Source organism: Plasmodium vinckei (genome assembly GCF_900681995.1).
Source record: "Plasmodium vinckei vinckei genome assembly, chromosome: PVVCY_13".
In the NCBI taxonomy this organism is placed as follows: domain Eukaryota; phylum Apicomplexa; class Aconoidasida; order Haemosporida; family Plasmodiidae; genus Plasmodium; species Plasmodium vinckei.
This window is the reverse complement of record NC_051305.1, coordinates 116,394-142,669: the sequence shown is the minus strand read 5'-3', so window position 1 is coordinate 142,669 and position 26,276 is coordinate 116,394. Positions and strand designations below refer to the sequence as shown.

The following is a 26,276-nucleotide window of genomic DNA, read 5'->3' as shown; positions in this document are numbered from 1 at the left end:
TCATTTTCAATTTTATTTTATTATCCATTAATTTCGCCATTAATCGATTCGATAAAAATATAATGATAAAAAGGAGGTGTTGATGCATTAAACTGCATATGTTTGCTTTATTTATGTGCTTATATTTCACGAATTTTAAGACAATGGAAAATTGGTAGTAACAATTAAAGAACTAATTATAAAAATGACGAAAAAAACGAGTATTCTTTTAAATGGATATTATAAATATACTAATATTTATGTCTTATATTAATTATAATATATTTAATCGAAGCATATAAGTTATTCGCTTCGTTTATAAATTGGTATTTGAACTACAAACCAAAAGATTAAGATGAACTGTTATCGAATAGAATTTCTCTTATCATATATTTGCACCATTCGATAAAATGAGTGTGTCACCAAATGAAATAATATTCTGAAATTGTTTTAAGTATACACAAAATTGAATTCATTAACACGAAAAAATATTTTTAAGAAGAATATAACTTCAAAAAATTATATATGATTTATATTTGTTTTAGCTTTTTTAAGATGGCGTTTACTTATATAATTTTGTTATTTTTGCGTATTATTATTGTGAGAAATTATATTATTTATGGTTTGTATATTTTAAAAAGTGAAAATATTATTTAAAATAAGTGATATAATATATTGTATTTTTAAATAATATAATTTATGATAATTTTTTTTGTAAAAATGTAAACTTGTTTATTAAAGCTTCAATATATTGAGGTATTGAAGTATTAATTGAAGAACAAAAACTAAAAAGATTGTATATAGTACATTGCAAAAATGATAGAAGATGATATACATGTAATTCCAAATGATCCCTTAATTATTATAGATAAATTTCCATATATAAAAAAAAAAAGCATTACATCTGGTATAATAAAAAGTTGTTGCATTGTCCCATATATATTTTAGTGTGCACATAAATTGTTGAATATTTGTGAAAAAAGTATTGAGTTATATTAATTTATTGTTAATAAAAATAGTACACATAATAATAGTGGGATTGTTAAACTGATAGTATAAAATACATATATATATACATGTGTGTCATGCATATAATTTTACACATGATAATATATTCCTCATTCTGTTTCCTTTTCTATTTCTACAGAAGAATGTGAAGAAAAGAAAGAAATTACGAAGGTGTATTTTTTAACCCATTTTCATGCAGACCACTATATGAATATTAATAAAAATTTTAATGAGAATATATTTTCGTCTACAATAACAAAAAAATTACTAATTAATATAATTGGTGTGAATGAAAAATATGTGCATAGTTTAAAAGTTAATAAGAATTATTATCTTTTTAATTTTGAAATAATTTTGATTGATGCTAATCATTGTCCTGGTTCTGTAATTATTTATTTTGAATTTTCAAATGGTACTAAAATAATACACACGGGTGATTTTCGTTATTCGAATGTTCACACTCTTTTAATAAAAAAAATATTAAGTAACAATGATCCAATTAAAAAATATGAATATAATAGTATCAAAAGGCAATTTATTGATAAATATTACATAGAAGAAAGTAGCAATAAGTTAGTGGGAAAACGGGAAGAAAATGAATGGATATTGTGGAATAATAAAAAATATAATAATTGTTGTATGAATACACCATTTAAGATATACAATAGTAATTCATATGTCGTAGGCATTGATGAATTCAGATTAATGTATTTAAAAGGCATTGATGATTTATTATGGAGGCTTCAAGATATGAAAACCGAGTTTTATGTATATGATTCTATAGAACGTGAAAACTATTTCAATTATTTTATGTATGTAGAATTGTCTTTATATTTTAATCAGAATAATACAGATATAATGTTAATGTATGGAAATAATAGAAAGTTAAATGACAATATTATAATAAATAAAGAAAATTTAAAAAATATTCGTTTTGTTTTAAATTATGATACAAAAGATTATTTAGACAAAACTCCATGTTATGGTGACTGCTATTATGAAAAAGAACAAGAAAGCCATGTAAGTAAACAAAAATATAATAATATCATGGTTAAGCACGAAAATGATGATAGCGAAAATAATATAAGTACCAATGACAATACTGTTAAAACAAAGCTCAAACAAGAAATAAGTAGCAACAAAGAAGCAGAATGTTTTAATTCACATAATAAGAAACTGAAAGATACTATAGTAAAAACTGATACGAAAAAAAAAATGAATAATAGCTATGATATGTGTAAGCATGAAGTTAAAAAAGCCAAAAACGACCAACCGCATATGAATGAATTAAAAGAAAATACGAATTATATAAAAACAATATATCTTGATACAACATATGCAATGTCTAAAAATAATATGTTTGCCCATCAGATGTATCTGATTAATTTTATTATTTATATATGCAAAAATAAAATAAAACAAAATCAAAAAGTAGATGCATGGAAAGATGAGAATTACAATTTTGATAATTTAAGTAAAGTAAAAAATCCTGTAAATAATTCGACAAGAAAAAACAAAGATAACAATACAATGAAAAATTGTGACGATTCTAAAATAGAAAGGGGATTATCATTGATGCAAACACTCAAAGGGAATGACACAGAAAATAAATTATCACTTACGAATGCAGCACCAAGAAAAAGAAAGAAAACTTTATTTATGTTTGGAACTTATAATTTAGGAAAGGAAAAAGTATATTTAAGTGTTTCAGAAGCATGCAATATGAAAATATACTTTCGAAACCCAAAGAAAAAAACAATTTTTAATTCATATATATGCAATAAAGACATGCTAAATAGAATAACGGACAATAAATTAGAAGCTGAAATTCACATTGTTGATATTAATTACTCTTATATATTTCCTAAAATTGAGAAAAATAAATTAAGAAGTTTAATAGATTCAGAAATGGAAGATGAATTTGATTCTTTTTATTATATTATGCCAACAGGATGGGTTAAAAACTATTATTTCTATGAAAAAAATGACATGTCTGTTTTTTTAATACCTTATAGTGAGCATTCTAATTTAGATGAACTAAGGGATTTTGTAAAGTCTATTAAGCCGTGCTCTATATGTCCAACTGTATTTTCTAACATTAAAGAAAAAAACAAAATGCTAACCATTTTTAATCCATATCTTAATTTAAAACAAGAAGCTTATGACTTTTTAAAGCCGAAGAATAAATTACGGAATATCAAAAATAAGAAAATAACAAAGATTAAAAAAGAAAAATTGAAAGAAAACAAAAAAAAAAATAAGCATAAAACCAAAGCCGAAAAAATACACAATGATCAATATCAACAAAAGTTGACTTCGTTTTTTTCATTAACAAAAAGTGAGTCGATTAAAAAGGGTGACCAATGAAGCTACAAATGATGGAATAATAAAATAAAGAGCAATACAAAATTTTATTTTACTGGTATGTCCTATAGTATCATTATGTGCCCAAATAAATGACATAGCTTTAATGGTAATTAATATGGCTTAGGAACATTTGAGAATAAGCATTTAAAGGTTGTTTGTACATAAATATGTAAATATATTTTAATATTATAATAATTATCACTCATATACCTGAGTGCGATGGATATTGGCTTTATATCAATAAATGTGTACATGCCTATATTTAATACTTTATTTTATGGCTATATATAAATACATTAAGTTTACTATTAATTTTTTTTAGTTTTACATATATATGTTTTTTTTTATTTTGTGTCCCGTGTTTTGTTTATATATTTTGTCATTATTACTTTCATTGCATTTTTTTAAAGTCATTTTTTAATTCGATTTTTTTAATTTGATTTTTTTAATTTGATTTTTTTAATTTACGTTTTTTTATTGTGCATTATGTCAAAATATAATGTGTATATATATTATATATATTTGAACCTACGATGATTTAAAAAAATAAAAGTGATTTCTTATAAAAATAAATTATAAAACTAGATAACTTTTATATGAAAATTATGATAATACGATTTTTATAAGAAAATATGCAAATGTCTATACGTAGGCATCCATATATCCGCATTATAAGTATTATAAGAAAATAAAATTTTCATTCTCTATATAGAAAATATAAATAGATGGGGGATAAGAAACGTATAGAAAAAAAAGAAAAAAAAAAGAAAAAGAAAAAGAATGAGTTAGACACGGGGTTTGTAAACACATCGAATTTAGATGTAGACGAAGAAGCCAAAAATATTGAAAGAAACACAAATAGAGATATATCAAATAATAAGACATTATATAACATTGACTTGATTCATCCTGATAGTATAATAAGTGATACAAAAGATGGCATACAAAATTCAACTAGTAACACAAAAAGTAATATATACTTATTTATTTAAATAATTATATAAAGGGAGTATGTGAATAGAATAAATGCACTGCGTATATATGTTGTTTTCGTATTATATATACTTCATATTCATATTTCGAATGCATTAATATATCATTATATAGGCAATTTAACAAACATAACCATAAAAGATGAAGATGAAAAGTCGAATACGTTATGTCATTCTACAGATGATTACGATAATTTTTTGTCTACTAATAAATATAAATTAACAAATATTAAAACTAGTGAAATATTTGAAAAAAACTTTTTAGTAAATGAAAATGATAATTATTCAGTAGACAATCAGCGATCTTGTGATATAGAAGGACGAGAAAATGATGAATTAAAGGGGTTTAATAATAGCACCAAAATATTGGAAGATATAGAAAAATTTAAAAATAAAAAAAAGGAAATGAACAAAGAAATTTTTAATATTGAGAATAAAACCGATGCCAAAGAAACCATAATTTTAAATAATGATAATGAAAAGAGTCCTACTAATATAGAAGTAATAGACACGCTAAAAAAGAAAAAAAATATGATACCTATTTTATTTTTTTATTAAATTTTTAATAATATATAAACATATCGGTTATTGCTTCTTAGGAAAAGGAGACTGTTTCATATAAATTAAAGAAAAAAAAGAAAATAGATAAATAGTAATTAATTTCATATATACTGATGATATATTTTATAGTTGCATATATAAGTAGAATATCATATATTTTACTGTTTTACTTTTTCTTTTTTTTTTCAAATAACGAAATGCAGTAATATTAGTGCTGAAGAAAAGGACAAACTTATGAAAAAATATATGGTAAGACTTGAAGAACAATACAAAAAGAAAAAGGAAGATGATTTGAAAAATGAAATTAATGAAAAAAAAGAAGAAATAAAAGATTTGCAAGAAAAGGATAATAGATTTATTAATTATTTAAAAAATCCACGATTGAATTTATCAAGAAATGAAGATTTAAATGATTATTTGTGTATCGATCCATTAACAATAGTAAATTTAAATCTGATAAATATTATAACCAAAACTTTACTAAAAAATCAATTGAAATTATGAAATATATTCCTCACAATATATGCATATTTCCATTCGTCTTTTGTAGTATTTTACAGATGTAATGATAAATTCAACGCGAACAGCAGATTTGTTAATTACAAACAAAAGCAATACTTTACTTCACATTATTATAGTTCCTCCTTCAATGAAATGTTTTTTCATAAAAGACATAATTAATGTGTATAACAAAAGTGAGGAATCCTCAAAAAATACATTAAATCATCAAATTGCCCCAGGACATTCCATAAAGGTGAAAGAAAAATATTTAATTATTATTATGACACTAAAACTAATAAATTACTAACTGACGGAATATAACCCTAATATATCAATCTTTTTTACAATGTAATTATTATGAACAACTCAGATAAAACTATGTTATAATGTTTTGACCTTAAATCACCTAAGGGATAGTATAAAAATATTATCAGAGGCAGGAAGCCAGGAAATACAAGTAAAAAATAATATTGTGATAAACCAAAATGATATAAATTGATATATATATTTGAACATAATGGCATTACATTTTTTACAGATAAAAGTATTTCGATCTCCACCAAAATTAGAGTTTCCTAAAACAATAAATTTTGGTCTAATTCGATCTAACGAGAAGAAAAACAAATCGTAAGTCTATTTTTAGAAAGTGAATTAAATGAAATAATTGGTAGTGGAAATTATATATGAGCTTGGATGGTGTGTAATGTGATCCTCTTTGTCGTTTTTTTATTGTTTTATTTTTCTTATTAACTTTTGATTTATTATAGGTTTACGATTAAAAACAAAGGAAATGATGTAAATGTACTTATATTGCCAAAGAGCTTATTTGAGTTTTATGAAAAAAAGAAAAATATCGAAAAGGAAGAAAATATTTTAAATTTGTTAACTAATAAAAAAAACGACAATGAACCTATAATAGAAATAAAAGAAAATAACGAAAGTTATTATATGTATAATAATATTAAAAGTTGTTCATATAATTTTCTTTTCTTATACAAAAAATTAGTTACCAATTTTGATAATTTATATTTTGAAAATGTATTACAAGACTTATATTATTTTAACTTGAAAAGTTCCGAAGAAAAATGTGTTAATTTTTTTTTTAAGTAAAAATTAAAATATTATATTTTTGAATAAACATTTTGAAATTAAATTTCAATCTATTGAGATTCTATATGTATTTCATATTTACATAAAATGTTCGAACATACATAGACATGTTTTTTATTTCTTATAGAAGTGGGAAAATAGGGGCATATGAAAAGAAATACTATATTATACCAGATATTGATAGTGAATTTTCTGAATTAGAAGATCGAGAAAAATATAATTTTATTAATTACAAAGGGTGGAATATTTTTGAATTTTGTGTTAAGGTTATTGTTGAACCCATATTGTTAAATTTGGTTCGCATCAATAAGAGGATAGCAAGTAACTTTTCATTATATTTTTTCGCAAATAAATAAAAATTAAGTATTAAATTGGTATTATAATAAATTAAAATTTGTTTATATTTTTAACTTTGTTTATTTTTTTATGTGTAGGAGATTTGTATGAATATCAACTTTCGAAATGTTTAGAAAATCAACAAAAAGACAAATTAGATTATTTTTTTTATAGCAATGCAGGAAACTCATACAAGTTTTCAGATATTCAAGTAATGATTAATGATTTTGTATAAATGTATGAAGGATATATTTTTATAATTTTATGTTTTATATGGTTGAATATTTTTTATTTTTTTTAAAAGGTGAACAGTGGGTATAACTTCACTGAACTAGAAGTTGTAAACAACGGATTAATTGACTTGAACATATCGTGCTACATATATGTTAACGAGAATCCAGAAAGTAATAAAATAGTTTTGGAGAAAAAGAACAAAGGGACATATTATTATGAAGAATTTTTTGATCCTGAATTTGCTGACTCTTTATATGAGAACAGTTCGAAAATGAAATATTATAAAGAACCAGGAAAAATAAAAGTAGATAAATATTCGGAAAAAAAGAAAAAAAAACGAAATAAGAAAAAATGTTTGTGCCCAATTTACATTTATCCAAAAAGTTTTGTTTTGTCATATAAAAAACCAAAAAAAATATACATTATTTTTAAGCCTAAAGATAAACATAAAAATTACAAAAATTACCATTTCGTATTGATCATTAAAAATGTATGCAAAGGATCTGATGTTAATATCGAAAATTTGTTGGAAATTGATAAGAAACAAGAAGAAAAAGAAAGCAATGGTTTTCCTTTAGTATGCGTAAGAGAAAACAAAATAATAGATAACAAGAAATGGAATGAACAATTTGGAAATAATTTTTCAAGATATGAATATTCATCTTCATCATTGTGTAAATCGTATTCAAGTTGCTCTGAAATTAATGAAGAAGCGATAAAAAAAAAGCAGAAAAAAAAACAAAAATTATTTAACAAAAAAAATAAGACAACAAATTTTATAGGTATGTATATAAATATATATGCTAATATAATTGAACCAAGTATAAATATAAAGTCAGAAAAACTATCAAAATGTTTTGTGTTAAATCCGTTATTTTTATATAAATCCAGTTTTACTATAAAAAATCAAAATGATTTTTATATTAATTATCGTTTTGAAGATGTTATTAAGTTGAATGATTCATCTAAATGTGATATAAAAGTTTGTTCAAATGAAATTGTAAAAGAATTACAAAAAAATGATCAGAATGAATTACTAGGATGCAAAGAAGAAGAAAAAATTCCATCATCTTCTGAAAAAATGGAGGATAAACAAAGAGATGAGGACAGTTATAAAAATGATGAAGATGCACAAAGATTAAGCATGATTTCAGACTGCATAGAAAGGGGGATTTGCTACTACGATTATTATGATGTATTAAATGAAATAAAATTACTAAATGAAAAGAAGAAAAATAGAAAATATATAAAGAAAAATGTTATAAGAAAAAAAACAAATAAAGATAATTCAAATAGTGCAAATAGAAATGAAACAAATAATGACAACCCATTTGATTGTAAACAGAATTTAGTATTGAATGATGGAGACCAAATGGAAAATAGGAAGTGTGTGAAAAGTGATATGCATAATAAAAAAGAAGATGCAACACCATTGGGGGAAAAAGAGGACTTATATTACAACTTGAACAAAAATTTTATAAAATATTTTTATAACAAAGGAAATAATGATAGTGTCCGAGTATATGTATTGATAAAAAATGTAGTGAGCAAAAAACAAATAGACATAATGAATAAATTAGAAGATGAGCAGAAATTAAGATATAAAGAAAGAAGGGAAATTGGAGAACAAAATTTATATATAAATGAAAAAATAAAAAATAGGAATGGAAATTATTTAAAAACGAAAAATGAGGAATATTATTTATTGCCCCATGAAAAAAAGAAAATCGTTTTATACTTTTTAGTTAACAAATACGGATATCACAAAATAAATACAAACATGATTTTCTACATGGGTAATTATAAAATTAAAAAAGAAATAAAATGTAGTATATTAACGAAGTGCAGAGGTATAAGTATAAATCAGACAGATTTTACATTTGAAAATAGTTACTCACATTATGGGTTTTGCAATATTGTAAAAATAAATAATCTTGACAAAGATTTAAAATTAATTCGTTTAGAAGATTTATACAAAAATAAAAGTATTAGCAATATAGATGACAAAAGTAACAAAGACAATAGTAGTAATAATAATAAATATGGATTTATAACATTATACATTTTTTATCGTAACGTCTTTAATAGCATGAAGAAGGTAAAAAAAAATGAGCTAATAAAAAAATCCGATCTTATATATAATTTCAAAGACGGGTTTCATAAAATTATAGATGAAAAAATGGATAAGAATTGTATAAAAAAGGAAAATGATTTTTATAACTGTAATAAATGTAAATGTCTTTTTAAATATGACAATTGTATTTATTATTTAAGTAATATTTTTTCGAATTTTAGTAAAGAGTTCGACATTTTTTTTAATTATTTGAATGGAGAAAAATACATAATACACAATATGGAAAAGTATAAAAGCGTAAAGCTTGAAGACAACGATGAAAAAATATCGTTGAATACAAATGATTTTAATCAAAATTTTAAACGAATTTATAAGCATCATGAATATAAATATGTATATATACATGATGATAAAATATATTTTAAGGACAATCTTATAGTATATCCTTCAAACTTGCTATTATTACCATTGAAGGAAACATTTTTTGTTTTCTTTTTCTTTTTCTCACATGCAAATAGAATAAGCCTCCCCTTAAAAGTAATAGAAAATGGGAAAAAATAAATGAAATAATAGTTAAACGATAAATAATTAGATAGGCAAATATATGCAGTGATTTACATATTTATGTGCACACTAATTTTTTCTAGGCATATATTAAAACATGCAAAGGAAATAATATGAATATGTAGTTATAAAACAGTGTGAATCATTTATATAGATGTTGTTGCAGATATATATGGTTAATACTTTACATATATATGTTATATTGTTTCTATTTTTTCCCTATATTAAGGTGAAATGGGACTCATTTTATGAAGATATTTTCATGGAAGGTACAAGTAAAAATCATAATATTAAAATTACATACGACAAAAAATATCAAGACAAAACGGATTTTATGAATAATGAAATAATAAAAGAGAAGAATATGAAGGGGAATGAAGAAAATAATAAAGAAACGAAAGATAAATATATTGGAATTTGTAGTGACATTTTTTATGTAAACCTTGAAAATTTAAATGAGCTAAATATTTGGTATGAATTAAGTGAAATAGAGACTGGTAATTTCGAATATAACTATCACAAAAAGAAGTATATATTAATTAACAATTGCAACCCCAAACTAGATTACTATTACAAAGATTTTGATAGTTTCATAAAAGTAAACAATTTAGAAAATAAGTTAAAAAATAAGCTATCAAAATGCTATTTAATAAAAGGAGAAAAAAACAATAAGGATAAAAATAATGCGGGTGTTAGTGAATTGGAAACAGTAGAAGGAGACCCTAATATTTTGAATACAAATAAAGAAAACGCATTAGATGCAATTCATGCTTGTATTGTTACAGAGGACAATATTTTACATAAAATAGATGGGAAAAAAACAAAAAGACATGGATTTCGATTATTGGTATTTCATGATAATAATTTAACTAAAGACGAAAATTTTATTAAATTGAAATTTTCAATTAATTTAAAATATTTTAACTATTGTAAAATTATAAAATTTCGATCATATTTTTTTGTACATACATTTGATTTTATTTTAATTAATGAAAACAATTTGTTATTATCTTTATTCGATTATATGCAAAATGCTATTTGTGTATCAAAAGGTGAATCATTGGGGAATGCAAACAATAATAGCGAAATTGAACAGATAAAAGAAAATAAGAGAGGCTCAAAAGGAAGAAAGTTAGGTTCAAGCATGAATGACTTAAAAATTTGTAAAGCAAATAAGAGAAATACGAAAGGAACAGATATTAAAAATGGAGAAGGGGATCAAATTGATGTATTTGTAAATAAACTGATAGATGATTTATCTCTTATAAAAATAAAAGATCATGATAAATCTAAGGAGAAAGAGAAAGGAAATATGAAAGAAATAAATGATTTTTTTAATTTGAATATTGATAAGAATATGTTTGACAAATTGCAAAATTATATTGATGAAATACGTCATGATTTTGACGGTAATATAGAATCGTGTGCAGAGATAAATGAAAATATTCGAAATAAAGATCAAGAGGAAAAAGATAGCAATAAAAATGAAGGGTGCAACGAAAATTTTAATGATGCAGACAGAAATCCAAATAAATTGATACTGGAAAAAATAGACAAATTTATTTGGGTGCAAAAATTATTAAATTGTTTAAACAACAAATTAGATTATGATTTAGTAGATTTTGTAAAGAAAAATAATAATGAATTATTCTACAATTATGAACAAGAGGATGATATATTAAGAAATGATGAAAAAGATATAATAGTAAAAAATACAAAAGAAAGACATGAAAATAAACTTGGTATGTATTCACTTAAAAATTACTGTTATAATTTAAATAATGAAAATGATGTAATATATATAATAATAAATAACAAAAATAAAGTCGATTTAAACTTAAATGTAAGTTGTCCTAGTTCTATAAATGATAATTTAAAAAACATATTTAATATATGTATAAATAATTTAATTATGAAAAAGGAATGGCAAGGACTAGATAATTTTATAAAAGAATCCAATTTGGAAAAAAGCAAATATAAGAAAATGTGCAACGTGGAGAATATAACATATGGAAATCATGATAAATTAAACCATTTAAATAATAAATATAAGATAAAAAACGAAGAGCATTATTATAATTTTTTAAATAATATATTAAATGAAAAAAGAGAATATTGTTTAATGCTAAAAAATAATTTATTCTTAGATTTTGTCCTTTTTAAAGATACAGTATGCTCTATGAAAAGCGCATTTATTAAGATTTATCTATATTCAGATAATATTAATATGTATAGAGACAAAATATTTATAAATTTAAGTAAAAGTGAGCAAATTTGTAATATGTCAATTAATTCTGAGATCAAATCACTACATTTGTTAAACCCTTATAAAGTTACAAAAAATGGTGATAAATGCATATTTATTAATTCTATTTATATAAATAAAGACATTTTAAAAAATTACAAAGCTTTGGAGAAAAATGAATTCAATGAAAATATATGTAAATGCTTTGAAGAAATATTAAAACCATATGAAATTATATTGCTTAATTCTTCGAATTTTCGGAAAAATATTATATGTACTTTTTCAGACATTTCTGATGTTATATTGAATAATAACGATAATAAAAAAAAATATATATCAGAGCATGATAATTTAAAAAATGTTGAAAATGAAAAGATAGATAAATTTTTAGAAGGAATACCTAAAAGTAATGAGAAATGCAGTAATAATTTAAATGACCTATTTGTTAGAAGCAAAAATGATGCAGATATTGCGAACAATTCATTATGCTCTACAAGTGATGAAAAAACTGCTAGTGATGAAAACGATATTAAAATTGATTGTTCAAATATTTGCATTGATAAAAAAGAAAAAAAACATATCAAAATATGCTTGGAAAATATATTACCCAAAGAAGGCAACCATGCATATAAATTTTATTGCAATTACAAATATATAGATGATATAGACACCAAAAGTAAAACTAACACTGAATTATCATTAAAATTACTCAGTGAAAATTTAATAAAATCGTTATATCTAACATTTTATTTATTTGTTAATATCGAAAAACCGAAAGTGGAGTTATTATGGGGCAATAAAATGTAATATATAAAAAAACAGGCGTACATACAAAAGGCTAGGCAGATAATGTTGCATCTAAAATGTTTATTTAAGAAATATTATGCATATAATTATATAAATTTATTATGAGGCATTATGGAACAGAAATAATTAATTTATAAAACCTATGCAAAAAAGAAAAAAATACACATTTAGTTATAATACATTTGAATTGTCTTAATTATTATATTTATTCATTTTTCTATTCATTTTTCATGAATATTTTTTTTGGGTGGATAATTTGGTGCAGATCTCATGATAAAAGAATAAAATTTGATTTCAAATATTTCAATAAAAAGGCCTATAAGAAAATAGACAAAATGTATACAAATCAGCTTATCAATGACATATTATATGAAGATGTAAATGAGATAAATGGATATTTTGATGAAACATTTTCACAAAAGAAATGTCTAAATATATATTTCATTAATATGAAAGATATAAATTTTTATACATATATATACACGAAGCTGTTTTTTGAAATCAAAAATATTTATATAGATTCTGAGGAGTTTGATCATACTAATACTAGAATTGTAAACACATGCATTTATATGGCATGAATAATAATAAATTAAATTAATTTTTTGTCCTATATTATAAAAAGGAATATGTAGACAATTTGTTTAGCTATCATTTTATAATAAATTTGAATATATATTTCATTTTAAAAAAATACAATATGCATATTGTATAATTCCATCTATTATCTTTGTTTTAATTTTGTCATTTTGTTACATTTCTTTTCCTTTTTTCAGTATCATATAAAAAGAAAAAGTAAGATATGCATAAAATTGGAAATAGACGAAGTGAAGTTTCGAAAGGAAATAAAAAATAAGATAAATAGTCAAAAAGAAAAAAAGAATGTATATGAAGATTTTTTAATATTTCAATATTTAACAAGCGAAGAGCATGAGAAATTTATAATTGAATGCAATTATATTGTTCCATTTTTAATTATGAAAGAAAATAAATATATATTTCACGAATTTAATAATTTGAAAAAGGAAAACCAAATAAAAGAAAATTGCAAAGAACTAAATGATGTTATTAATAATATTTCGGATAAAATAAAAGAGGATCAAATAACTTATAACGATGTTGAAATAAAGGAAAATGCATATTATATTAATATAAAATTTAGTGAATTAAAATTGTATAAAATTTGTTTGTTCTTATTTAACATAACACAAATCCCTATTACTTGGACCATAAAGGAAGAGGATCATATAGAGCAAGTATGATTATAAAAAATATAATAATATAATGAGAAAAAATCCGGAAAAAATAAGAGCATTAAATTTTTTTAAATAAGACTGAGAAAATTTTAGTAGTCATACCTACATATATGTGTACATGTGTGAAACGATTTATTTTTTTATGGTTTATTATTATTGCTATCATTTTTCTTCTACTTATACAGAATTCTCATTTATCAAAAAATGGCTTAAATGAAATATTCCATTTTAGTAAAACAAAAAATGTATTGTTTGGGAAAACATATGGTCCATGTAATACTGATTATGAAAAAGACGAAAAAAGAACAAACCCTTTTTTATTTCCTAATTATATAATTGTGACATTCGCGTAAGTCCTTTATTTTTTTTTGAATTCTCTCAATTTTGTTTGTGAAAAAATATAATAATATATTTCTCCCCATTTTAAATACAGCCCAATAATGGAGAAAGACATTACCAAAAAATATTTCATTGATATTGGAAATGGAAACAAGATTGACTTTTATTTAAAAGGAATTTATGTACCAAAAAATGGTGATTAAATTAACTATAAAAGTTTTATAAAGACAAAATAAATAAATAGAAATAGTAAAACAAAGTGAAATAAATCCTAAATATAATATAAAGAATGCACATATATATATGCACAGTATATATGTAAATTAATTGAAATGTGATATATCACTAAAAATAAAAGGAATCTATTAATTTTGAAAAAATTAAATTAAAAAAAGAAAGCGAAAAAAATAATATATAAACGACATATTAAATATGTCTAAATAATGGATGGCCAAATATATAGAGTTTGCCAAAAGGTTATAGTAGTGGCATATATGTTTTGAATTAATAAGAAGTAAAAAGATAGCTGGTTTTGAAATGTTCGCTTAACTAATTGTTAAACTGTATAATAAGATATATATTACTTTGTTTTTTGTTTTTTATTATTTTTGCTATTAGTTTCTTTTGATTGATTTGCTTCATTTGGGGGGTAATGCGCAATGGCTGGACCTGGCAATATTTTATTGTAAATATTATGAATATAACTATATACATCTTCATTTTTTTTTGCATTTTTACCAGTTTTTTTATTTTCATTTGATGTATGCTCGTTGATTTCTTCATCAATAGATCCAAAAATATCTGGTCTATTAATAACAAAAAGCGATAAATTTCCTTCAATGTCTTCAAGAGGTGAAAACGAGGCTTCCTTTTTAGCTTTTTCATATAATTTATCTTTTTGTTCTTTCCATTGTGGATCCAATAATAATGTTTTCAAGTGTCTGGTCATATCGTTAATATCTATAGGTTGGTTTGTAATTGGGCATAAGTGCACATTTTCTTTATTCATTTTGTGTTTTCGTGATTTTTCATAATTCTTAACAACTATAATTTTTTCGTCATTATCATCATCCACAATTTCTTGAATGTTATCTAAAGTTTCTTCATCATTTGATATTTCATTATCATTTTTATTTAATTTTCCATTCAGTCGGCTCTTTTGTTTTCGTCCTTTTATATATTTATTATCAGAAATATTCTCTTCTTGAGACAAATCTGCGATATTTTCCTCTAATTTTCTCATTTCGATAGCATCATCTGAATAGTCATTTTGTCTTTCATATTCGTCCATTGAATCATCACCATAGCCTTGATATTCTCCAATTTCTCCATTTTCATACATTTCTTTATTTATATTATTTGTATGATAGGAAATGTTATTTATTTTTTCGATATTTGTATATTTTTTATCGGTATCAAACAATTGATTTAATACATAATTTTCAACATTATTAAAATCTATTGATTGAGGCAAGGTGTCAATGTTATCATCAAAGGCTATATTTTCTACAACTGTAAAATTTGTCCAATCATAAAATGTGTCACATTTTGTTTTTTCTTCGAGTTTTCTTTCTTCTTCTTCTCTTTTCTTCATGTTATGATTATATATACTATAAGAATAGTTTAGAATATCCCTTTTGTTATTGGAATATTTTTTAATTTTATCAATTATATCATTATTTGGAAGTAAGCATTTCACATATATATCAATAAGTTTTGAAAAAAAATTATAGTATAAATTATTTGCTCTTAAAAAGTCATATTGACTATTATTTTTTTCTCTTTCAATAAGTTCATTTAAAAATTTGTTTCCATTTCTAGCCACGAATAAAGCTGTTGTTTTCATTAAATCTACATCCACAGAACTAATAAGTGGGGATATAATTGTATAAATATCTTCTTTAATTTCTATTTGCTCTTCTTGTGTTTCTTCATCTTTCGTTTGGTCATCTATGGAGTATATTATTTTGTTTTTTTCTTTTTTAATATCCTCTTTGACAAAATCACATATTTTTAATATGTGTTCATTATTACTTGATTTATTTAAATCTTCTCTTTTTTTTATTTCGATAATAGCTTTTGGTATTGTATTTTTTTCTTGAATTCCTAAAAATTGTTCGTGTAACTTATACTGGTAATAAAAAAAATATGGATGTGTATTATTTATAAAATTAAACTGTTTTTCTTTCTCTTTATATATTTTTTGTTCAAAAACTTTCCCATTTTTTTTAACAAATGCAGCAGTTTTATCTATAACACTTTTTATGCTATTGGGTGGTATAATCATTTCATTCTCTAAAAACTCCAATCTTTTATTTACAAGCTCAAGATCAGTGACATCAACATTATCATCAAAAATACTTCCTTTAACGATAACTTTCGCCATTTGTACGAATGATACTTGTTATATAATAGTGATGGTTATATGTGTATTTATGAATATACATATATTTTATTATTATTTCCTTTCACATTTATCATTTGTGTGTTTTATTCGATAGCATTTACGGACTTGTAGCCGCATTACTTTTTTATTGCCAGTTAGTCTTTTTTGGTTTTCCCTTTTAAACTTAATACAGTTACCTTTTCATTTGCTATTTTTCTTATTACTCGTTTTTTTATTGTTGTAAATGTATTTGTTGCTCTATATTTTAAAATTAAAATGTGGGAATTTAATATTAAAGACGGCACTTTGAATGCACATATGCGAGTAGGTATATATACATATGTTTTGTGAAGTATCTAACTTATATTTTCCCGCAACTGTTTTTAAACATTACATAAAAATATCCGCTATCTTTTTTTATTTTGTTATAAGTTGTCCTAATGATAATATTCATGATTTACAATACTTATAAGGTGTAAAAAAATGAGAAAAGATAGCTTTTGTATGTAGTATTGAAAAAGAGGGTATATATGAATAATTTCTATGCTATTGACATATTTATCAAAGTATATTATCCATAATTTTTAAACGAGTCTTTTCCTTTTACGCACTTTTTTTCAGTGTGCCATATTTTTCGTAGTATTGAAAATTTTTACAATTAAATAAAATCGCAGAAAAAGCGAAAACATAATATAATATAATAAAACTTATGCTTTATTAATTATAAAATGAAAAAAAATATATATAATTCAATTCATTCGCTTTTTTTTTTCATTTTATAGTATATCATGCCATGAACAAAAAAAGCATGCTTATAATAAATGGATATTTACATATATACTATAAGAATTATATTTTTATGGTAAATAACATGATAAAAAATTGAAAAAAATAATTTACCAATTTTTATAATTAAATGCATATGTAATTCAATCAAATAACACGGATTTGATAATAAAAAAGATTGGAAACAATTAAGCGCATAATTACATAACTGCAATAAAATTTTCTGTATATTACAATTTTATTAAATTCTTTTCTCAATATCTGCATAAATGATTGTATATAATGTTGAATAATAAACAAAATAAAATCCAATAAAAAATTATAATCTATTGTTAAAATTCCGATTTTCTAACATTTTTTTATTGACGACGTAAAGTTTATTATTGTATAAATGCTGTAAATTCAATAAGCATTTGTAAAATTGTATATTAACAAAATCAATACTATTTATTTATGAATATTTTACATAAAATTGTGAAATAGTATAATTTTTCACATGCTATTTTTATTATAGAAAATGATAGAATTTTAAAGGTTTGATTTTTTGTTTTTAAATTAATCTAATTAATACAATTATTTGTGAGCAGTTAATATTTCAAAATAAATATACATTGAATGTTACTATATAATCATTGCTTTAAAACAATTATTTTATTAAAGGAATTTATTCTCCATCATATTGCATTACCACAAAATCAGATATATATTTATTTTTATAAATTGGAAAATAGTATTAACAGGCCCCCAAAATATTACATCAGATTATATGTTATTTATATAGGATAAAAAGAAAAAGACTAAAAGGAGCATGTTATGTAATTTGGTGTGTTTATCATATTGAATGTCATTTTAAAACATCATTAAGGGGGAAACTATTTTGAATAACAGAATATTACATTATTATTGCTGTTACCCATGCAACTTTTTTTAATGAAGAATTATAAATTATAATTTTTTATAAAGAATATATCCAAACATTTAAATAGTATATGCAAGGATGGATTCATATGAAAGGAAAAAAAAGGAGTTGTATTTGAAGAGGAAAGAATTAAATATATATTATCATCCTTTAAAGACTACCAAACTTTTTTTTTTAGAGCTAAAAAATATAATTTTAAATGTATATGAACAAAATAAAAAATATAATAAAATAGGATTATTAGTTATATCAATTATATTGTTATTATTAAAAATCAGACATAAAAATGCGTATCTAAACGATTTAATAATATATATAGAAGCTATAATATGGTGGATGGCACTTGGAATATTGAGTAGTGTTGGATTGGGGTGCGGTATGCATTCAGGAGTATTGTTTTTGTTTCCTCATGTATATTTTATTTGTTCTACTTCTGAATATTGCAATTCATTGAATTTCGACTCGAGAATAAACATGTGGAATTCCTTATTGCCGACAGGAAATTATTTTGAGGTAAAAGCGGAAAAAACTATGCATAATGAAAATAATATTTGGATCTTATGATTAAAAATTATATATAATCCTATATTATAGGAATATATAGAGTTGTATATGTTATTTGAATATAATGCTTGAACAGTTTGACATTGCTTTGTGGGGAAAAAGTTATATAAATGAATATTATTATTGCTTGATTAACACAGCTTCAAAAAAATGGAATACATAACTTCCATATTATGACCACACATATATATATATGCATATTTTGTTATTTTTTCAACAGTGTTTATCAAAGGGAGATGGAAATATAACTTTATTTAAATTATTTATGAAAATATATCCATATTGTTTTATATGGGGAGTCGGAACAGCTTTAGGAGAATTGCCACCATATATGACATCATTTTATGCCTCAAAGGTAAATAAAGAAAAAAAATATAAAGCAAAACAATAAAAAATTGCATTTATTACTTAAATAAATTATTATCATTTAAATATATTTTTTACACTGGAAAAATTCAATTAAGCAAATGCAAAATTGCGCAAAGTAAGATATATGCAATATATGTGTGTACCGTTGTTTTCTTTTTTTAGGCAAAACTATATGACGATGATTATGAAGAATTTGAAAAAGATATAAAGGAAGGAAAACGAAATATTGTTACCGCTATGAAAAAATGGATGATTGATTTTATAAAAAAATACGGATCGATTTCTGTTTTTCTCTTATCTTGCTGGCCTAATAGTAATATATGAATAAATGAAAATGACTAAGCAATAAATATGCATTTTTTGGATATATGTTAACTTATTTTATTAATAAATATAATTATTAATTTTCTCATTTGCCCTTTTCCATTTTATTTACAGTAATGTTTGACCTCTGCGGAATTTGCTGTGGTCACTTTTTGATGCCATTTAAAAATTTTTTTATCCCACTAGTTTTAGGAAAAGCTGTAGTTAAAACAATTTTCCAGGCATTTTTTTTAATCTTTATATTTTCAAATAATTACAAAGGAATGCAATTAGCAATTTTGAAAAAAATGTTATCAATTTTACCGTTGCATTATCTTTTCCCAAATTTGAATATGGCTAACATTGAAAGCTTTATAGACGAAAACATTTCGATTTTAAAACATGGGAAAAAGACCCAATCTAAAATGAGTTTCATGTTTTTATTCAATATATTCTTTTTTTTAGTAATTATATTTTTTTTTATTTCATGTATTAATCAAATAGCCCAAAAATATCAAAAGGTAAGGACGAAAAAAAAACATACGTATGTAAAAAGATGCAAATTGTTTAATGTATTATTTATGCATTTCCATTTTCTAATATTATTATTCTTTTTGATTTTCATAGAATCTTGATGAAAAAGAATTGAAAAAATTAACTAATAGCGATGATATGCGTGAAAAGAAGAAAAAAAAATAAACGTATCTTTTTAGAGACAGATACGAGTTTCATAAATTAAATTAAAATATATTTAATGATTAATGTTGTTGCATACATATTATATATTTGTGGGTTTTTTATCCAACCACACACAATAATATATACCATGGCTTATGGAATACAGTTTTATTTGATAAAAAAACATATTTGCAAATTTGAATTATAAAAACTTTATTATATGAGTTGCAAATATATGTATATATATATATTTATATATATGTGTATATTTTGCATAAATTTAATGTTCACACATTTGTATATGCACTTTTTCATTTATATTTTGAAAACCATCTATGTTGTTTTATTTTTTTGAAATGCATTCTCTTGTCAGGTTTGGTGTTTAGCAATTTTCTATAAAATATAAAAAATTATTTATACTTTAAAAATTAAAACAATTTAATTATTTTTTATTTTATAAAAATATTATCCTTACCTTAGTAAATTTTTTAAGTTGGTATTAATTTTTCTATATTTTGGGAAATATAGGTTGCTATTTTTCATGTTGTCATAAACTTCGAATATATCTTTGCCACTATAAAAATGAAAATGGGGTGAAATGTGTGCATATAATCGTTATGCAGGAAAATGCATCAATCACATATATTTATTATAACACAAAAGAAGAGTATTTTTTGAAAAACATTCATGCATGTATAATTAAGTTAGTTTTATGTGTATGTATGGGTAATTGTATGAATAATAATGAAATGTTACTGATATGGAGGAATTCCGAATATAAAGGTATAGAGAACTGAACCAAAGTTGTATGCCTGTTTTTTGGAAAGTGTGATTTTTTTATTAATATCAGGAAACAAGGATTCAAAGGAGTTAAACATATCAGTTTCGCGGGTGTAAGTATTAAATGATTTTATAATAAAAGTGCATGCATCAAAATCTATTAATTTGATAGAATTATTATAATTAACTTCATGTTTTGAAAGACACAATTGTTTCTCCATATCATCAGTTGGAACAATATCGAGACTTTGGATTTTTTCTTTATATACATTTTTGTCATTATCATCTATATTTTCTTTTTTTTCCTTCTCACAAATATTTCCATCACGTGTTTTGATAGCACTTATTTCAATATATTGATTTCTATCCATAGATAATATATCTGTGTATATATTCTCGATTTTATTATAGTATTTGTTAAAAAAATACAGATCTAAATATACTAAAAAGTCATTATTAATATCACATGGTTTCCCAATATTAAAATATAGCCAATAGAACTTCAAAAAGTTAATAGAATGTTTCTGATTATATTTGAAAATTGATAGATTTTTTATTTTATTTATGTAGGTTTTATTGGGGGATAGTGCATTATTTGGGTTTTTTCTTTTTTCATATTTTTTATATAAATTATTTTGTGATTTATCTAGGATATAAGATTTATTACGTTTATTTTTTTGTTGAATAAAAGTTTGTATATGTGTGGTGGTATTGTGAGGCGCAAAAAAAAATGCGTCTAATTTGTTTTTAGTAAAAAATATTCTTTTAACATTTTTATCATATTCAAAAGATTTGGACAAATTTACATTGTATATATATTTAATTTTTTTATTTTTTTTTAGTTTTTCGGGTTTTAAGTTTGTATAGGAACAATAACTGTGTATATTATTTTTTGGTGTAATCGTTTTTTTGGTTTTTTCGGTGGTAAGAAAAATTTTATTAGCATAAATGGTTTTAATATATTCATCTTTGGTATATGATTCTTTTATTTGCTCTTTGAATTTTGTATGAAGGGTTATATCTATATTTGATACTTTAGAGCTAGGTGGTATGTGGACCTTATTTAGTTTTTCGATTTTTTTATTTTTCGTAAATGAAACTTCATAAGATTCTATTGTGTCAGGATTTTTATGGGTTAAAAGAATGTTGTCAGGTTTTAAGTCTAAATACGCTACATTTTTTTGTAGCAAATAATTAATTGTATTGTATATATTTAAAAAAATATACTTAATAAAATTTTCTGAATATAGATGTATTTTAAATTTTTGATTTTCTAATCGTAGTAATTTTTTATTATAGATAGAATATATTTTATGTTTTTTTTTATAATACATAGATTGGTGTTTAATATATGGAAAAATAGTGAACATAATTTCATTTTTTTCATCATAAAATATGTGTTCAATATTAATTATATTATTATTTTCTAAATAATTTAGGAAAAATATTTCACTTAATATTTTATAAAAGTAATTTGTTAAATACACTTTATTATTAATATAGTATGGACAGTTATCTTTTAAGCATAATCTTAGATAAAAAAGTTTTATACAGTATTTTTTATTATCTATAACATTTTTACAATAATATGTGTTTCCATATTCGCTAGAATATATGCATTTTATTATATGGTATTGATTCATAAAATAAGATATATTTTTTCTTTTTATTTTATAGACATTTATCATGGGCTTACATTTCTTACTTTTGGTGTTAATGCATATATTTGACCTTTTTTCAAAACTTTTTAACAAAAGACTATAAACAACATTGTACTTTACATCGTAACACACTTTTAATTTTTTATTAATTTTTAAAATGTTTATAAGTAAATTCGTGTTGCAATTATTAACAAATTCATTAGTGATTTTTATTTGGGAAATATCTCCTTGTTTTATTTTTTTTTTTTCATCATCGAAAGAATTATCCCCGGATATTATAGTACCGTTGCATAAGTATTCATTTAGTTTCTCTTCTAATTTTGCTCTAAATATAACATTGTTTTTTTTTTTTTCAAATGGATTCGTTAAAAAGAACATTTTTATTGTTCATTAGGCTTTTATAATAAATAGCATATTACCAAATTTTGGTTTCTAAAAAATGGGTACCAATACATAAACAACATATCCATTAGTATGCGTGTAATATTGGATATGTATATTTCTCTGTATCATTACACACTACTTATTTGTGTGATGAGAGAGAATACGCTTAAAGATTAATTTCAAATAGATGTAAAACTATTGGCACATGAATGATCATAAACAGCCATGAGCAAAACACGTTTAATTATATAAGCCTTCTACCAATTGAAAGAGGACATACGGAATTGGTGGTAATGATTAGGAATTGTATATATGTATATAAAGGAATCTATATCACATTGTCATGCTACAGTGTAGTATGAATCACAAAAATAATAATTCAGGCATGTATATCAATCTGGTAATATGGGATAATAATATCCATATATATCAATGTATATGTATAGTTCCAAGAAATGTGCATATTATATGCTTATGCACATTTGAAAAAATGTATTTTCAATGAATAAAAATTTCAATTTAAAATAGTATGTTGTAAAAGAAAAAAATTAATGCAAAAATATTCATAAAAACAATGTGCAAATAATAACGCATTCTAACAAATAGGAAAAGAGCATAAATTAAAAAACATAGTCCCTGCTGAATATGAATAAGGGATTTGCATTTCTACTTAAGAAATACTTTTTCATTTAAAATTTACTAAAACATTTAAGCAAATTAACAGATATTCTGCCGTTTATTATCATTTTTTAAAATATTAGATATATACATACGAAAAAATATAAACAGGTATCTATGTAAAGGTGAAATGAATTATTACACATACCACCAAAATATACATAATAAATAATAATAAAACAAAATTATATAGGGTTCTTTAATAATTAATTAAGGGAGCAAATGATAAAAAGCGAAATTTACGATAATAAAATAAAAGTTAAGGATTTCATCAAAAATTATATATCACGGTAAAATATAAACTATTTTATGGTGGGTGTATTATTTTATTTTAGCAATTTCAAAAAAATTATACAAATAAATTGAATATGCAATATATAATGCATATATAAATATAGATTCTTTATTATACTCCAGTAGTAATATGCTTTTTATGTTTTAAGAATTGGCTTAAGATAATATTTTATGTACGGTACGCATGAAGATCATTTGGATATATCAAATAAATTATATTCATATCAAGATAAAAAATTAATTGCTTAAAAAAAATAAATAATAATAAATGAAATAATATTTATTATTGGTATAAATAATAATAGTACACAAAGCAAATAAGTGTATAGCAATAAAATATGGTAACATTATACACAAAACAAACAAGCTTATATAGAATAAAAATAATAATTATTTATGAATAATATAATTACATTTTTAAGGTAGAAAAATTTGCAAAAAATTGTAAATTTTATTATAAGAAAATGATGTAAATTATTTTTTATTATTTTAATTATTGTTTTTCACATTTTTAGCTAGAAGCATATATTTATATATTTTTTTACATTTTATTAATTATTATTTTTTGTGAAAAACTGCAGAAAATTAAAAGAAAACATTTATAAAATAAGCCGAAAAAGAGAAAGAAATTAAAAAAAGAAAAAAGATATAATTCGTAAATTTAGTAAAATGTATAGAAATTTGTATGATACAGACAATATTATTTATTCTCCTGAAGGTAATATCTATAAAAATATATAGAATAAAAATCACACAAAATTTTCTGCATTTTTAATGGTGTGATGCACATAAATGATAACATTAATGTGTTTATCTAAATATGCATACGAATGTGTTTAAACGCTTTTCAGGGAGGTTATACCAAGTAGAATATGCAAATGAAGCAACAAAACAAGGAACCTGTGCAGTGGCTATAAAATCTAAGGAGTTTGTGGTTAGTATATATATGCATAGTTTCTTTGAAAGTGAAAATTTGTTTATAAATATATAAACATTCATAAGAAAATTGGAAGGATAATTAAAAGAATATGACGAGAATGACGCTAAATTATGTGGAAATGCATAAAAAAATCATACTCTCATGTTTATAAAGTAAAATAAACACAATGAATAATTTTTTTTATTACAGGTGGTTTGTGGTTTAAAGAAATGTATTAGTAAACTTTCCTATCATCAAGAAAAGCTATTTAAAATAGATGACTATATAGGTGTAACAATGAGTGGCATAACTTCTGATGCCAAAGTATTAACGAAATATATGAGAAGTGAATGTTTAACTCATAAATTTTTATTTGATGAAAATCTTAATATAGAAAAATTAGTTAAAAAAGTAGCAGACAAATATCAAAAAAATACCCAAAAAAGTAGTAAAAGAGCTTTTGGTGTTGGATTAATAATATCTGGGTATTTTAATGAGCCACACATTTTTGAAACTAAATCAAATGGATCTTATTTTGAATATGAAGCATTATCCTTTGGTGCAAGATCTCATGCATCAAAAACTTATTTAGAAAAAAATTTACATTTATTTGAGGAATCGTCATTAGATGATTTGATTATACACTGTTTAAAAGCTTTGAAATGCTCACTTTCTAGTGAAACCGAACTAACTGCTGATAACACATCTTTAGCTATTGTTGGAAAAGATAAACCATGGGAAGAAATGCCATATGTTGAATTGATTGATTATTTGACAAAGGTAAATAGTGAAAAAAGGACTGAAGATAGTCAGGATAATGTTGAAAACAGTGGAAACTAATAAAGGCATGGAAATTATATTGACCAATGTTATTTAATATTTTTTTTTTATAATTCATAGAATTTATATAAATTCAAGCTGACTAAGCCACATGTGTGACTTTTTAATAAAATAAAAATTATATAGAAATTAAAATGCATACATGTATGTTATATAGTTATAATTTTTAAGTGTTATATATACATGCATGATTATATATTTCCAAAAAAATGTCTATATATATGTGCTTATATTCATAAACTTTTATTAAAGTTAATTTAGTATTTTTTTCAAATAAATTATCCCCATGATTAAAGTTTATATATATATGCTTGTTGCAGTTTTCATGCTGCGTGATTTTTT

At 22.6% G+C, this 26,276-nt stretch overlaps 6 protein-coding genes across 6 annotated transcripts; 4 read left to right on the top strand and 2 right to left on the bottom strand.

The window, feature by feature from the left end:
• Window positions 1–795: 795 nt before the first annotated feature.
• On the top strand, window positions 796–3,354 carry PVVCY_1300350 (DNA repair metallo-beta-lactamase protein, putative; the record flags this gene model as incomplete). The annotated part of the gene is made up of 2 exons (XM_008623714.1): window positions 796–886; window positions 1,127–3,354. The coding sequence occupies 2 exons, from the start codon at window positions 796–798 to the stop codon at window positions 3,352–3,354; spliced, it is 2,319 nt and encodes a 772-aa protein (XP_008621936.1).
• Window positions 3,355–4,079: 725 nt separating this feature from the next.
• PVVCY_1300340 (conserved Plasmodium protein, unknown function) lies at window positions 4,080–14,576 on the top strand (the record flags this gene model as incomplete). Its single annotated transcript, XM_037634707.1, has 16 exons — window positions 4,080–4,323; window positions 4,462–4,847; window positions 4,946–4,998; window positions 5,111–5,348; window positions 5,458–5,661; window positions 5,779–5,865; window positions 5,947–6,035; window positions 6,176–6,514; window positions 6,646–6,839; window positions 6,953–7,065; window positions 7,159–9,699; window positions 9,956–12,774; window positions 13,044–13,332; window positions 13,555–14,034; window positions 14,220–14,383; window positions 14,468–14,576. 16 exons carry the CDS (start codon window positions 4,080–4,082, stop codon window positions 14,574–14,576), a joined length of 8,349 nt encoding a protein of 2,782 aa, XP_037490765.1.
• A 377-nt stretch (window positions 14,577–14,953) lies between these two features.
• On the bottom strand, window positions 14,954–16,759 carry PVVCY_1300330 (splicing factor 3A subunit 1, putative; the record flags this gene model as incomplete). The annotated part of the gene is made up of 1 exon (XM_008623712.1): window positions 14,954–16,759. The coding sequence occupies one exon, from the start codon at window positions 16,757–16,759 to the stop codon at window positions 14,954–14,956; it is 1,806 nt and encodes a 601-aa protein (XP_008621934.1).
• Window positions 16,760–18,542: 1,783 nt separating this feature from the next.
• PVVCY_1300320 (conserved Plasmodium protein, unknown function) lies at window positions 18,543–20,399 on the top strand (the record flags this gene model as incomplete). Its single annotated transcript, XM_008623711.1, has 5 exons — window positions 18,543–18,977; window positions 19,249–19,383; window positions 19,560–19,710; window positions 19,836–20,221; window positions 20,328–20,399. 5 exons carry the CDS (start codon window positions 18,543–18,545, stop codon window positions 20,397–20,399), a joined length of 1,179 nt encoding a protein of 392 aa, XP_008621933.1.
• A 450-nt stretch (window positions 20,400–20,849) lies between these two features.
• PVVCY_1300310 (protein kinase, putative) lies at window positions 20,850–23,197 on the bottom strand (the record flags this gene model as incomplete). Its single annotated transcript, XM_037634706.1, has 2 exons — window positions 20,850–20,952; window positions 21,135–23,197. The coding sequence occupies 2 exons, from the start codon at window positions 23,195–23,197 to the stop codon at window positions 20,850–20,852; spliced, it is 2,166 nt and encodes a 721-aa protein (XP_037490764.1).
• Window positions 23,198–24,844: 1,647 nt separating this feature from the next.
• Window positions 24,845–25,934, top strand: PVVCY_1300300 (proteasome subunit alpha type-1, putative; the record flags this gene model as incomplete). Its single annotated transcript, XM_008623709.1, has 3 exons — window positions 24,845–24,893; window positions 25,027–25,109; window positions 25,305–25,934. The coding sequence occupies 3 exons, from the start codon at window positions 24,845–24,847 to the stop codon at window positions 25,932–25,934; spliced, it is 762 nt and encodes a 253-aa protein (XP_008621931.1).
• Window positions 25,935–26,276: the final 342 nt, after the last annotated feature.